Raw genomic sequence first — 16,147 nt, 5'->3', positions numbered from 1 at the left:
TTTTATATTGGTGTGTTTTTGTTGTGTACGTTTTCAGCATTTTTATGTCATATAAAATATCTGTCCAAATTGGGGGATCTTTTTCATTGATTTTAGTTTTAAATGGTGTGCTAACTAGACAATTAACTGTTGTCACCCTCACTTCTCTTCCATGTTAAATGATAAATTTCTTTATAAATTGCACATCCTTCTTTTCAATATCTTCTTTCTTCCCATCTTTAATTATGAGCTATTTTTTGGAATGTTAATTGAGTACCAACCTGAGCTTAAGACAAGATATTTGACTGACAGCTTCTCTCCAATTACTTCTACCTTCTCCAATGGGAGTGAGAGGAAAAGCATACTCTAGGTCTTGTTGTTTAAGAATGGCATGTAGAAAGTAGACTTTTCCTATTGCAGTGTCTGCCTTTTGAAACACCATATCACCCAGGCCCATTGGTTTTCAAAAAACTCTTAAGATCTGGTTGTTTAACCTAAGCATGGATACTGCTGGGTTAGGTAATTCCATGAGATTTCTTAATTTATGGTTGACTTATCACTGGATGGTCTGTCTGCCATTTTATGCTGTTTATTATTGCTTTTTGTTATTACTATTATATGATTTTACATTGGTGATTTTAAGCTGGATTAGTAACTGCTGTGGAATGGGTGGACATATTAATAAAATGAAATACATATAGTCTTCACTTAGTGATCACAATTGGAACAGAGAAGTCAGACACTAAGTGCCACAGTCGCTAAGCAAAACATCATGTGACCATAACTTACGATATTACTTCCACCTTCTCTGCTAACTCTGCAAGCCAGTTACAAAATGTCCAAAAGGCAGTCATAGGACTATAGGATGCTGCAACAATCATAAATGCAAAGATTGGTCACAATATTTTTTTTCCATCATTGTAAGTTTGAATTATCACTAAATGAAGCAGTTGGTAAGTGAGGACTCCTTGTAATAAATAAAAGACAGAGGCTGATAATTAAAAAAAATTTCCCCACATGAGCATTAGAGCATGTTTAACAATATGATGATAATCCAAGAATGTGCCAGAATTTGTAGCCACTGGAGGGGAAAATTTGGTAGGATTACTATATCTGTATTGCAGAGATTCAGGTGAACAGTGGATGGTAAGGAGCTGTGATGGTGCAGTGGTTAGTATGCAATATTGCATACTAACTCTGCCCACTGCCAGGAGTTTGATCCTGACCAGCTCAGCCTTCCATCCTTTCCAGTAAAATGAGGATCCAGATTGTTAGGGGCAATATGCTGAAACTGTAAACCGCTTAGAGAGGGCTGTAAAGGACTAATGAGGCAGTATATAAGACTAAGTGCTATTGTTAGGGTAGTAAAGTTATTGAAAATGCTTGCCACTTTTGGAGCTGTCACTTTTGGCCAGAAATGTAGAAATATTGTGCCACTGAAAAGCTTAAGACTTGCTGCTGAAATTTGACGGCATACGTGAGAGGTGCTTAGAAAACTGTGTGTGTTTTGTGGGGGGGGGAGAGAATCAAGACTATCTTTGTTTTAAAAGATGTGATGATTTACAGTTATTCTCATTGCTATCATCTTGTTATTTTAAGATTTGCAAACAAATAAAAATAGCCAGAATTAACTGGAGATGCAGCCTTTTAAAAATATTTTTTTTTCTCAATAGAGAAGGGGATTTTACTTGACTTCCCAATGTTTTTCTTATGTGGGGGTGGCTTAGCCCTTATTTTTGTGCTTACAAATAATAAGCAATGAGAAGCATTACCTTAGTTACCATCCCTTTTTCTTTTTCTTTTTTTTTTGCTTGTCTACATTTTTTTGTCAGTCTGAAAGAAGAGGTTGCTTTAAGGTTCTCAGGCATTATAAAGATCTGAAAACTAGGTCAAAGTACATGAAAATCACCCATATTTTACTATGTCCCCACTGTGACTCATCTGATTTCTTCCAAATTGATGTTTTAGTTAGCAGAATACCAGCTCATCTAATCCAAAGTTATGTTTGTTCTGTTCCGTCAGTGACCTGAAGATCAAGGTGGGAGACAGGTACATCAGCGCTCACAAATTTGTATTGGCAGCCCGGAGTGAGGCTTGGAGTCTGGCCAACTTAGTGTCAACAAATGAGCTAGATCTGTCAGGTTAGTTCTGTGTGTGAGTGAGAGATTGGAGGAGTATTCACTGCCTTGGGAAGATTAATAAAAACATAAAATGCCTTTGGGAAAAGAGGTTACATTGTTATCCTTCAAGAGGAGATGCTCAGCTTGCAAAAATGGTACTCAATCTTCTAATTATGAAGCATTTGTCTTTCAAACATGCTAAGTGTTTAGTTACAGTTAAATTGGGAGCTTACACCTCTTTAATTTTAATGACATGAGTGTTAGGTATGGTTGTCTGTTTCATCTTATTAAACAGTCTCTGAAACAGCAAAGAAATCAAGTTGTTGAAGATGATTGATTATTATTACGTTGGTCTTCACAATTGCTTTTTGAAAGCATCAATGTCTATTCTGTAAGGCAACTATTGCAACTCCAGCATTTTTCTCTTTCGAAACTTAAGTTAGGTACTTGGCCACTTCTCTGTTTCGTTTTGTTTTTTTCCTCCCTGATTGAGAAGCTTGTCAAAAATTCATGACTCTTCCCTAAAAGCTAGATTCTGGGATGAGGCTACTGTTCAAGAGAAATGCTCTGAACTGACATTTAAATGAGGTAAATAGAACTGCTGAGATATATGCTATAAAATAAGTAATTTTAAAACACCTTAGGATATGTCAGCCTTCATACTGGATAGTAGCTTAATATTTTCCTAGCCAACATATCGAATTATGCTATCTCTCTCCATTCAGGGCATAAATGTTTCAGACTGTTTTTTTCTCCCTACCTTTTTAATTTCTGTGCTTTTATGTTTATTAATTTTTAGTGTATTGTAATTTTATTTATATATCTAATGATTTGTATATACCACTTGAAAAGGAGTGCATGAGAAGCAGTATAAAAACAAGCAATAAATAAATACATAAATAAATAAAACCATTTATTATAATGTGGAAAATATCTTGGGAGACTGGGCAAAGAGACGCTACCAAGGGAATGGTCAAATAAGAGACAGCGTAGCCTTCAGCTGGATAGTGGTTGGGGCAGGAGGCTCAGAAGAGACTGTTCTGAACCAGCCCTCTTCTAACAAACCCCTTATCAGAAAGAAGAGACTGGAGAGCGTCCAAGGCTAAAAGGCTTCTGCCAAGATTTAATTACGCAGTTAACAAAAACACTAGAGCTTGTCTTCTCAAGCGGAAAAGTTGCTTTCAGCAACCAGCCCCTCCCCAAACACTCCTTTTATAGAGAGCTCAGGGCGTGGTCTCCCTGTGCCTCCTCCCGAGGAGTCCCATAGCCTTTCTTTGTTTGTTCCTGCTCGACTGCCTCCTGCGTCGGGCGTCCTTGAACAGGGCCAGCTGTGGGTCATCATCCTCCGCACTCTCGGGCTCACGCAGCTGAGAAGAGGTCCCCGGCTGAGGACTCTGCAAAGCCTCCAAACCATCATCAGCCGGTTCGTCTCCCTCCTCCCCCTCATCTGAGTCCTCCGATACGTCGGAGCCGGCTGTCGGACCCACAGGCTGGCCCTGAGTCACAACACTATCCCGCACCGCAGGGCCCTTCCCCCGGGTCTGCCGATCCGGATGCGGTCGGGATGGGAACTGTTCGTGAAAAGCAGTCACCAACGCAGGGGCATGAACGGCGGTCGCGTCTTCCCATGTGAAGTCCTCCGGCCCGTACCCTTTCCACTCGATCAGGTACTGGAAGCGACCTTTCAGCCAGCGGGAATCCCTGATGCTGGCGACCTCGTACTCGGGGGTGCTGCCTCCATCACGAGTTCCTGATGGGGGAGGTTCCGCTTGGCGAAGTGGACAGGCCGGTTGTTCGGGGACCAACAAGGACCGATGGAAGACGGGGTGCACGCGCAGGGAACGTGGCAGAGTTAAACGATAGGCGACCGGATTGATGACGGCCTCGACTGGGAACGGTCCAAGGTAACGGTGGTCCAGCTTCCTCGCCGGCCGAGTGGATGGTAGGTTCCTGGTGGACAGCCAGACCCGATCCCCCACCGATAGTGGAGGCGTATCCCTTCTCGACCGATCGGCGAACCTCTTGTAGTCGGCCTTGGCCTTCTCCAGCTGCCGTCGCACCAACCGATGGATCGCCTGTAACTCCGTCATAAATTCGTTCGCTGCCGGCTCCGATGAGTCCACGGGAGAAAGGGGGAAAAACCGGGGGTGATAACCCATGTTGGCCAAGAACGGTGTCATCTGCGTGGAGGTGTGCTGCGAGTTGTTAAAGGCAAACTCGGCTATGGCCAAATAGTCCACCCAATTGTCCTGCTGCAGGTTAACGTAGCAGCGCAGATACTGCTCTAAGATGCCGATGACCTTCTCGGTACCCCCGTCGGTTTGTGGATGATGCGCGGACGAGAGGCAAACCTTAATGTCCAACGCCCGCATCAACTCCTGCCAGAAGCGGGCTGTAAACTGGGCCCCCCTATCGGAGACGACTCTATCGGGAAGGCCGTGCAGCCGGAACACCTGTTGGATGAACATGCGACTAGTGGCGCGAGCTGACGGTAAGCCGCGACAAGGGATGAAGTGCGCCATCTTGGTCAGCATGTCCACCACCACAAACACTGTCGTGAAGCCGGAGGATGGGGGTAGATCCGTCAGAAAGTCCATGGACACAGCCCCCCAGGGTCTCTTGGGTGTTGGCAAGGGCTGCAGTAAACCAGGCGGGGCCCCTGTCGCTGACTTGGCCTGCCTGCAAGGAATGCAGGAGGTGACATAAGACTGGACATCGTGTCGGACTCGGGGCCACCAAAAAGTACGGGAGACCAAGTTCAGAGTCTTGAACAGGCCAAAATGCCCCGCAGCCGGGTTATCATGACACTGGCTGAGGACGAGTCCCCTGAGTGGCCCTCCTGGAACATAGAGCCGGTCACGATAATACAGGAGTCCATCCGCGACCGACCAAGGCGAATCTGGCCCCACCTCTTCCTTCCGCTGAGCCACCCACGCCTCCTGCTGCTGCGCCTCCCGGATCCGAGCCCGTATATCCACCGGCTCCCGCACCGCAGCAAAAGACTCGACGGGGATCACTGTCCTGGGCGGAAGCTTGTCTTCCGCTCGGGTGTATTCGGGCTTTCTGGACAGAGCATCCGCTCTCTGGTTGTGCCCGCTTGGTATGTACCGCACCCGGAAGTCAAACCTCGCAAAGAAGAGGGACCACCGGATCTGGCGTTGATTCAAATTCCGAGCGGTCTGCAGGCTTTCCAGATTCTTGTGGTCCGTCCGGACCTCGATCTGATGCCGCGCCCCCTCCAGATGATGCCTCCAAGCCTCGAACGCCGCCTTGATGGCCAGCAGCTCCTTCTCCCAGATGGTATAGTTGCGCTCCGAGGGGTTCAATTTCCGAGAGTGATACGCGCAAGGGAAAAGGGTACCGCTGGGCGTCGTCGCCTGGAGTAACACGGCCCCAATGGCAATGTCGGAGGCGTCCGCCTCCACGACAAACGGCCATTGCGGGTCGGGATGTTTCAAGATGGGCTCCTTCATGAAGGCGTCCTTCAAAGCCTGGAACGCCTGTTGTTCGGGGGCGTTCCACTGGAACCGAGTCTTCTTCTGCAGGAGCCGGGTGAGGGGGGCTGTCAAGGCAGCAAAGCCAGGGATGAATGTCCGATAGTAGTTGGCAAATCCAAGGAGTCGCTGAACGTCCTTCACGCGACGCGGGGGTTGCCAACTCTGCAACGACTCGACTTTACTCGGCTCCATGGCGATGCCCTCAGGAGAAATGCGGTGACCCAGGAAATCGATGGTCACCTGGTAGAACTGGCACTTCTCCAACTTGGCAAACAGCCGATGTTCCCGGAGGCGCTGCAGGACCTGACGGAGATGCTGATGATGCGCTTCACGCGACGGGGAGTAAATCAGGATGTCGTCCAGGTAAATCACGACAAACTGGTCCAACAGATCCCGAAAGATATCGTTCATAAAATGCTGAAACACAGCGGGGGCGTTGGTCAAGCCAAACGGCATCACCGTGTACTCGAAATGTCCATAGCGAGTACCAAACGCCGTCTTCCACTCATCACCCGGCCGAACCCTGACGAGGTTGTAAGCTCCACGCAGGTCCAGTTTCGTGAAGATCTTAGCCTCCCGGAGTCGGTCCAAGAGCTCGGGGATGAGGGGCAGCGGGTAGCGGTTACGCACCGTGATGGCGTTGAGTTTCCGGTAGTCACAGCAAAGCCGTAACTCGCCCGACTTCTTTTTGACGAAGAGCACGGGCGCAGACACTGGCGATGACGAGGGCTGGATGAAACCACGAGCCAAATTCTTTGTCAGGAATTCCCGCAATGCAGCCAACTCGGGCTCCGACATGGAGTACAAACGCCCCACTGGGAGAGGCGCATCAGGGACTAGGTCAATGGAGCAGTCGTAGGGCCTGTGCGGGGGTAATTGGTCCGCCTCTGACTCGCTGAACACGTCAGCAAAGTCGGACAGTTCGGGAGGCAAGGAAACCCCTGGGGAACCCTCCACCTGGCCGGCACAGATATGGCGGGTGTGGTCCACGCACTGCAAACTTGGGAAGGTGACCAAGTTCTGAGACCAATAGATCTGTGGATCATGCGCCCGGAGCCACGCCAGTCCCAAGACCACGGGGAAGTGCAGATCCGAAGTGACGTAGAACTGAATGGCCTCCACATGGGTACTGATGGCCATACACACGGGTTGCGTGGCGGCCGTAATAGGCCCGGACAGGAGCACTCGACCATCGATGGTCTCCACAAGCATGGGCGGATCCACTGGACACTGGGGAACAGCCCATTTGGCCACAAAGGCCGAATCCATAAAGTTAGTGGTAGCCCCAGAGTCAATTAAGGCATGGACCGGAATCCCCTCTGGCTTGCCAGGAAGGATCAGACGTGCCTCCAGAATCAAATGCCATGGAGGTTCACAGTCACCGTCGGAACGGCGTCGCTCGGCGTGGTCATTGTGGGTCGCCCGATCTTTCACACCGTCTAGATCGGGCTCGGGCCGTTTCCCGACAGCAAAGCAGGGGACTTTCTCGGGGCAGGCTTGATCACTGACGCCCGCTGACGCTTCTTCGGGCAAGAAGCAGCCAAATGTCCAGGGTCCCCACAGTAAAAACACAACCCCCCCGATCGTCGTCTGTCCATTTCCGTCTCCGATAGACGGGACCTGGCGGCACCCAGCTCCATTGGCTCCTCCCTCTGGACTGGGGGCTCACGCACAACAGGAGCGGCAGGGGTCTGTGGGGTGGCACGGCGACTCTTTCGCTGCTGCAGCCGGGCATCGATCCGCAGACAAAGATGGATCAGCCCATTCAGGTCTGAGGGAATGTCCACGCGGGCCAGCTCATCCAACATCTCCTCCGACAAGCCATCCTGGAAGGCATCCACGAGCGCAGCCTCATTCCAGGCGGAATCCTGGCTAAGCAGCCGGAAATCGCTGATGTAGGCCTGTAGGGGGCGCTGACCCTGCCTCAAAGCTTTCAGGCGTCGGGTGGCCGTCTGCGCCTTAATTGGGTCCTCATACATGAGGCGCATATGGTCACAAAACCCCCCAAAGTTATCCAACAAAGGGCTAGGCTGTGCCAGCAGAGGCGTGCCCCAACGAGCTGCATCTCCCGACAGAAGGCTCAACACGAAACCCACCTTATCTCGGTCAGTGGGGAAATCAGCTGCTCTCACGCTGATAAAAAGCTGGCATTGTCCCAGGAAGGCAGGAAACAGTTCTGGATTGCCAGCAAATTTATCCGGCATAGCTATCTGACATTTCCTCCTGGGTGGGGGTGCAGCATGTACCTGGGCTTGTAGTTGCCCCACTTGAGCTGCCAGCAAAGTGAGTTGCTGGGTGAGCTGAGCATTCTCGGCAAGAAGCTGCTCCATCGTAGTTGTAAGGGGTGGGAGGCTGAAAGCAAACTGTTCTGAACCAGCCCTCTTCTAACAAACCCCTTATCAGAAAGAAGAGACTGGAGAGCGTCCAAGGCTAAAAGGCTTCTGCCAAGATTTAATTACGCAGTTAACAAAAACACTAGAGCTTGTCTTCTCAAGCGGAAAAGTTGCTTTCAGCAACCAGCCCCTCCCCAAACACTCCTTTTATAGAGAGCTCAGGGCGTGGTCTCCCTGTGCCTCCTCCCGAGGAGTCCCATAGCCTTTCTTTGTTTGTTCCTGCTCGACTGCCTCCTGCGTCGGGCGTCCTTGAACAGGGCCAGCTGTGGGTCATCATCCTCCGCACTCTCGGGCTCACGCAGCTGAGAAGAGGTCCCCGGCTGAGGACTCTGCAAAGCCTCCAAACCATCATCAGCCGGTTCGTCTCCCTCCTCCCCCTCATCTGAGTCCTCCGATACGTCGGAGCCGGCTGTCGGACCCACAGGCTGGCCCTGAGTCACAACAGAGACACTCCTAGTTTCTCAGGCTGTATAGGAGAAGGGGAGATAATTGTACTTTCAGACTTGCAAGATTTTGTCAATGTAATTTTAATATAAAGTAAAATCAGCTCATCTAGTTGTGATTTCTATCTGGTTTATCTTGTAAGGCTGACATTAATGTACAGGTAGTCCCAGACTTACAACCTTTTATTTAGTGACCATTTAAAGTTACCATGACTTTGAAAAAAATTTATTTATGACCGATTTTCATACTGTTACAGCATCCCCATGGTCATACGATCAGAATTCATGCCCTTAGCAACTGGCATATATTTATGGAAACTGCACTGTCCTGGGATTGTTTGATCACCTGTTGTAACCTTCCCAGCCGGCTTCCAATAAGCAAAGTCAGTGAGGAAAGCTGGCTTTGCTTAATGATTGCATGATTCATTTAACAACTGGAGTGATTTGTTTAGCTGAAGCAAATAGGTTATCAAATGAGACAAACCTCACTTAACAGTTATGGTTGTACGTTGAGGACTATCTGTTTCATTCTTTAACACACTGTGTTAAAAAGAGTTTTGTTGCTTGAAAATAACTGATCTATAATGAGAAACATTCCAGAAGACTTTTTTCCATTTCTTTTTTTTTCTTAGGAATGTAAATCTCTGTATCTTAAAATGCATTGGGTTCCACAACACTAATCTCATAAAGAATGAATACACTACCAATCAGATTGAAGTTATCCTAAGTAATTGGTAGATTCAGGTAGGCAGTTTTATAGGTTTACATGTACATTCCCCAAAATAACACAATCATTAACATCTAGAAGCAAACAAAGTTATAACTAGTAGTCAGCACGGATTTGTTAAAAACAGATCATGCCAAACCAATCTTATTTCATTCTTTGATAAAGTGACTAAATTAATAGACTAGCGAAATGCCGTTGACGTAGTATACTTAGATTTCAGTAAGGTATTTCACAAAGTAGACCCCTCCTACTTCTTGGTAAGCTACAAACAGGCGGAATAGACAACATCACCACCAGATGGATTTGTAGCTGGCTGACAAACTACTCAACGAGTAGTCCTCAATGGCACTACATCCACATGGAGAGAAGTAAGCAGTGTGGTACCACAAGGCTCCGTCTTTGGCCTAGTACTCTTCAATATCTTCATCAATGACTTAGATGAGGGAACAGAAGGGAAACTCATCAAATTTGCAGATGACACTAAACTGTCAGGAATAGCCAACATCTCAGAAGACTAGCTCAGGATCCAAAAAGATCTTGACAAACTTGAATAATGGGCACTATCCAACAAAATGAACTTTAATGTGGAGAAAAGCAAAATTTTACATGTAGGCAGGAAAAATCAAAGGTATAAATACAGATAAGGTGAGACCTGGCTCAAAAACAGTAACTGTGAGAGGGACCTTGGAGTCTTAGTGGATGATCACTTGACTGTGAATCAGCAGTGTGCAGCAGCAGCTAAAAAAACTAATACAATCCTGGGTTGTATAAACAGAGGCATGGAATCAAGATCATACAAAGTATTAGTACCGCTTCATAAAACCCTAGTAAGACCACACCTGGAATACTGCTGCCAATTTTGGTCACCATATCACAAAAAAGGTGTTGAGAGCTTGGAAAGAATTCAGAGAAGAGCAACTGATGATCAAAGGCCTGGAGACTAAAACATATGAAGAACGGCTGCAGGAATTGGGTTTAGCAGCTAGTCTAAAGAAAAGAAGAAATAGGGGTGACATGATAGCAATATTTCAGTATTTGAGGGGCTACCACAAAGAAGAGGGGGTCAAATTATTCTCTAAAGCACCAAAGAGCAGGATAAGAAACTGATTGGAAACTGATTAAAGAGAGAAGCAACCTGGAATTAAAGAGAAACTTCCAACAGTGAGGACAGTTAACCAGTGGAACAGCTTGCCTCCAGAAAACGTGGGCGCTCAATCACTGGAGGTTTTTAAGAGACTAGACAGTCTGAAATGGTATAGGTTCTCCTGCTTGAGCTGGACCTCCATGGTCCTTTCCAGCTCTATTCTATTCTATCTGCTAAAATTAGTAATAGTGGTATATAATTTATATTCCCCCAAATAGCACAACCATTAATGTCTGCTAAAATTAGTAATAATGGCATATAATTTGTGTGTCATAAAATTATTAAAGCCTATGTAAAGGGTATTTGAAATTTTCACTACTCTGATCTTCCATAACTATAAAAAAAGTATATTAAGTTGTTGTGTTGTGAAATGTTCACAGATGCCAAATCAGATTCTAAATTCGAATACTTCTTTCAAAGCAGGGGTCCCCAACCCCCCAGTTCGTGGACCGGCACTCGGCCCCGGCATGCCAGAAACTGGGCCACGCAAACAAGCGAAACCCCATCCAAGGGATGCAGGCACCATGCGAACTCACGTTCCCCCCCCCAGTCCACAGAAGAACTATGGCTGGCTCAGGAATTCTGGGAGTTGGAAGTCCACAAGTCATAAAAGAGCCAAGGTTGCCTACCCCTGCCCTAAAATGTACTCCTGAATAAATAAATATGGGATTTTACTGGATTCCCTGCCCCCAGCATTTTGTAATTTATTTCAGGAAAAGCCCCTGTTGAGGTGCGATGAGGGCTGTTTTAGTATAACCCAGATATTCTAAAAGCTTTATGCTGATTGAGTTACAGTTCTAATGCATGTGACTTGGTCTAGTACAGACCTATGTTTAAATTCCTTTTCAGCTCCATTGTTAACTGAGTAGGCTAGGACAGTGGGGTTCCCCCTTCACAATAAGCCACCCTTGTTCACACAACACATCAAGCTACAATCTACAGTGGCTGGGTTCATATAGGATGGCGAGGCAAACCCAAATCCACATTTGACTCTTTTAAGCAACCATTTGATGCATATGGTGTTTATGTTAGATCAAATGGATAATAATTTGAAGATAGAAGACAGTATAATCTGTCTTTGTTCAAAGTTATTTTTTTTCTTCATTACCATCCAACTTGCTGGTACCTATGACTTCTAAAATGAAGTCATAGCAGTTAGGATCTGACTGATATCCAGCAGGCATTTTGTTGTCTTCCTGATAGCCTGGAAAGCAGTTCTACCACATACCTAACCAAGCTCTGGAATTCAGAGATGATAAGAGCATTAGATGTAATTGCTCCTAAGTGGCCTCTCTTGAGTGTTTATGGCTCTGTCATAATTTTGTGTGGTTTTGTGATTTAACTGTATCCCTTTAAACCTTTCTAATCAGACTAAACACTGTTATAAATACCTATTCTGAGCGGCTACCCAATATGTGTTTTCCTTGAAGCAATTTACTGGTAAAATTAATAATTTTTTCCTCACCCATTTTTTAAATAGATGCACAAAATATATTGGGCTGAGAGCAAGTGATGTCCAAAAGGGGTGCATGTATATAGCCAACTGCAGATTTTAATTAGGCCCTATCCTTTTTTCTGATAGGATCTGCTACCCCAATTTGCTAGTCTAATCCCCATGAAAATAGGAATTTGAAGTATTTTCACATCAATGTCACTTGCTTATAGCCTATTTTCTGGTGTTGAAATAAGATGAATGGAGAGAGTTGAAGAGGACCAGTCAAATAATTTATTTATTTATTTATTTTATTTGATTTGTATACTGCCCTTCTCCCGAAGGACTCAGGGCGGTGAACAGGGACATAATAATATCAGGGATTGTAATGCCTTTGGGGTATTTGAACAAGGACTCCTTATTAAACCTCATAAAAAGGTAGCATGTTTTTATGGCTGTCTTGTCCCATATGCCCCTGGCTGTAAGACCCCTTCTAATATTAGTAATTCAGCCAGACTGCTCTGCTTTTTAGAAGGTGGCCACACAGCCAGCATTCATCTTGCAACAGTTATAAATATCATTAATAGTATTGCTATTATTAGTTTCTGAGGTTCATGGGCTGGCCCCATCTTGTGTTAATTTCTAATAGTTCACAGCAAACAGTGTTATCATATACTGCTTTTCACCCCTGAAAAGTAAATGCCAACAGCTCTTTCAGTTCTTTACATCATTAAGATCTTGGCCTTAAAAGAGTAACTGTGGAGGCATAAGTAATGAGAATCTGTTTATATATTCATTTTGGATATTTCTAAATGTATATTTAGTAAACATATTGTGAGATATGTTTACCTCATAGTTAACAAATCTTGCAGCTTAAAAATCTGACAAAGAAGCATAAAAGCAAGGAATAAAAGGCATTTGTTAATTCACAAGACAGTACTATACTACTCATGCCTTACTACTTTGCAGATGTACACATCATTTTAACATGTTAAACTAAAGCAATATTAAATCAGAATTTTGTCACACATTTTGTTAATGTCTATTATTGGATCTGTAGGCTCTGAGAATTTGTACAACATTGGACAAGGGAATACCATAAAATAAATCAATATTTTAAAAATAGAGCTCTCCTGACAACATTTTTATTTATTAATGCCCCACTCTTCAGTATGAGAAGGTCCAAGATTGTTTATAAATCTATCAAAAGAGGGCAAACTTCACTTCAACTTGACAATTTGAAAAAAAATGATATAACAAAAAAGGGATGGGAAGTAAAAAGAGGCAGATTAGAAACACAAGTTAAGATAGGCAAGAAAAGTGAGCACTTTTCCACCCTAGATGAATTCAAATCACAAGGACCAGATGGATTACACCCCAAGGTTCTGAAGGAACTAGAACCACTGAACTATATCTGTCAAAGATTCTGGATCTACCAGAGGACTGGAAAAGAGCTGATGTAGTTCCTATCTTCAAAAAAGTGGGGAAAATGGATCCAGGAAACTACAGACCTATCAGCTTGACCTCAGTACTTGGGAAGATTCTGGAAAAGATAATCAAGCAATGAATCAGTGAACACCTAGAGGCAAACAAAGTCATTACCAAAAGCCAACATGAGTTTGGCAAAAATACATCATGCCAGACAAAAGTTATTGCATTCTTTGACCAGGTGAAAAATTAGTGGACCAGAGGAATGCTGTGGATATAATTTACTTGGACTTCAGTAAGGCATTTGATAAAGTAGACCACAACCTACTTTTTGAAAAGATAGAAAAATGTGGGTTAGACGGTATCACCACCATATGGATTTGTAGGTGGCTGACTGGCTGTACTCAGTGTGTGGTCCTCAGTGGAACTGCATCTACATGGAAGTGTGAGGTTGGGTGCCCAGGGCTCTGTCCTGGGCCCAGTGCTCTTCAACATCTTAATAATTTGGATGAGGGGATAGATGGGCAACTCATCAAATTTGCAGACAACACCAAGCTAGCAGGAATAGCCAATACTCCAGAAGATAGGCTTAAGATACAGGAGGATCTGGACAGACTTGAACACTGGGCACTATCTAACAAAATGAAATTCAATGGTGAAATAAGTAAGGTTCTACTTTTAGGGAAGAAAAACCAAATGCACAGGTACAGTATAGGTGGTACCTTGCTCAATAGTAGCAATTGTGAGAGGGATCTTGGAGTCCTAGTGGACAATCACTTAAATATGAGCCAGCAGTGTGCTGCAGCTGCCAAAAAAGCCAACAACACAATGCTAGGCTGCATTAACAGAGGGATAGAATCAAGATCACATGAAGTATTAATACCACTTTACAATGCTTTGGTAAGGTCACACTTGGAATACTGCATCCAGTTTTGGTCATCAGGGTGTAAAAAAAAGATTTTGAGACTCTAGAAAGAGTACAGAGAAGAGCAACAAAGATGACGGGGACTGGAGGCTAAAACATAAGGAACTGTTCTGAACCAGCCCTCTTCTGGCCTTGTAAAGGCAAAACCCCTAATTAAGAAGAAGAGACTGGAAAGCTTCCAAGGCTAAAAGGCATCTGCCAAGATTTAATTACGCAGTTAACAAAAACACAAGAGCTTGTCTTCTCAAGCGGAAAAGTTGCTTTCAGCAACCAGCCCCTCCCCAAACACTCCTTTTATAGAGAGCTCAGGGCGTGGTCTCCCTGTGCCTCCTCCCGAGGAGTCTCACAGCCTTTCTTTGTTTGTTCCTGCTCGACTGCCTCCTGCGTCGGGCGTCCTTGAACAGGGCCAGCTGTGGGTCATCTTCCTCCGCACTCTCGGGCTCACGCAGCTGAGAAGAGGTCCCCGGCTGAGGACTCTGCAAAGCCTCCAAATCATCATCAGCCGGTTCGTTTCCCTCCTCCCCCACATCTGAGTCATCCGATACATCGCAGCCGGCTGTCGGACCCACAGGCTGGCCCTGAGTCACAACAGGAACGGTTGCTGGAATTGGGTATTTATTTATTTATTTACTTAAATTTATATGCTGCCCTTCTCCCTAAGGACTCAGGGCGGCTCACAACAATAAAAATTAAAAAAGAAAAAACATGAAATGAAAAGTTTAAAAAGAATTAAACTAGTAAATACAAAGATAAAATGACAGTTTAAGATCCAGTAAAATCTAATTAAAATACATTGTCAGTCCAGATCCGCTTGTTGAAACAACCAAGTCTTCAGGTCACGGCGGAAGGACCGAAGGTCAGGGGCCATCCGCAGCTCCGGAGGTAGTTCATTCCAGAGGGTCGGCGCACCCACAGAGAAAGCTCTCCCCCTGGAGGTTGCCAGCCGGCATTGCCTGGCAGACGGCACCCTGAGGAGGCTGATTCTGTGGGAGCGAACCAGGCGATTGGAGGTTGACAATGGCAGCAGGTGGTCTTGCAAGTACCCCGGGCCTGTCCCGGGCCCAACAGAGGTCATCAACCAGTGCGACCAATGTTGTTTCTGTGCTGTAGCTGGGCCTGAAACCGGACTGGTACGGGTCCAGATAGTCCGCTTCCTCCAGGAATTGCGGGAACTGACGCGCCACCACACTCTCAACAACCTTCGCTACAAAGCGAAGGTTGGAGACAGGACGGTAGTTATTCAACGAGGCCGTGTCCAGGGCAGGCTTCTTGAGGAGGGGCCTTACCACCGCCTCTTTCAAGGTGGAGGGGAAGATACCCTCTATCAAAGAAGCGTTGACAACTGCCTGGAGCCAGCCCCCTGTCACCTCCCAGGTGGCCGAAACCAACCAGGAGGGACATGGGTTGAGTAAACAAGTGGTAGCGCTCAGTTTACCCATGATCCTGTCCACATTATCCAGAGTCACAGGGTCAAACTCACCCCAAATGGAATCCTCAAGACCTGCCCCCTCCACTTTGCCGAATTCCGCCCAGTCGGAGTCCAGGCCTGTCCGGATCTGAGTGATTTTGTCCTACAGATACTGTACAAATTCCTCAGCCCTACCTTGCAAGGGGTCATCCCTCAGTCCCTGGTTAAACAGGGAGCGGGTCACTCTGAACAATGCAGCTGGGCGGTTATCTGTGGACGCAATGAGAGCGGAAAAGTAAACATGCTTTGCCGCTTCCATCACCACTAGGTAAGACTTCAGATAAGTTCTTAGCTGTGTTTGATCAGATTCAGACCCACTGGATCTCCAACAGCTCTCTAGGCGTCTTTTCCGGTGCTTCATCTCCCGGAGCTCCTTGGTAAACCAGGGGGCCAACCGGGATCTGCACTGGGTCTGTCTAGTTTAATGAAGAGAAGGACGAGGGGTGACATGATAGCAGTGTTCCAATATCTCAGGGGTTGCCACAAAGAACAGGGAGTCAAGCTATTCTCCAAAGCATCTGAAGGCAGGACAAGAAGCAACGGATGGAAACTAATCAAAGAGCAAAAGCAACCTAGAACTAAGGAGAAATT

General features: G+C 45.9%; 1 protein-coding gene across 3 annotated transcripts in view; it reads left to right on the top strand.

Moving 5' to 3' along the window:
* Positions 1-16,147, top strand: part of ANKFY1 (ankyrin repeat and FYVE domain containing 1) — a 75,318-nt gene that overhangs the window by 14,911 nt on the left and 44,260 nt on the right. For all 3 annotated transcript variants that reach the window (XM_083379505.1, XM_083379506.1, XM_083379504.1), the window contains one exon: positions 2,002-2,120. In XM_083379505.1, coding sequence (XP_083235631.1) covers positions 2,002-2,120 — 119 coding nt within the window. The remainder of the gene's footprint in view (positions 1-2,001; positions 2,121-16,147) is intronic.

The sequence above is a fragment of the Vipera ursinii genome, assembly GCF_947247035.1.
Source record: "Vipera ursinii genome assembly, chromosome: 1".
Classification (NCBI taxonomy): domain Eukaryota; kingdom Metazoa; phylum Chordata; class Lepidosauria; order Squamata; family Viperidae; genus Vipera; species Vipera ursinii.
Note: the sequence above shows the minus strand (reverse complement) of the source record. Positions and strands in the feature narration are given on the sequence as shown.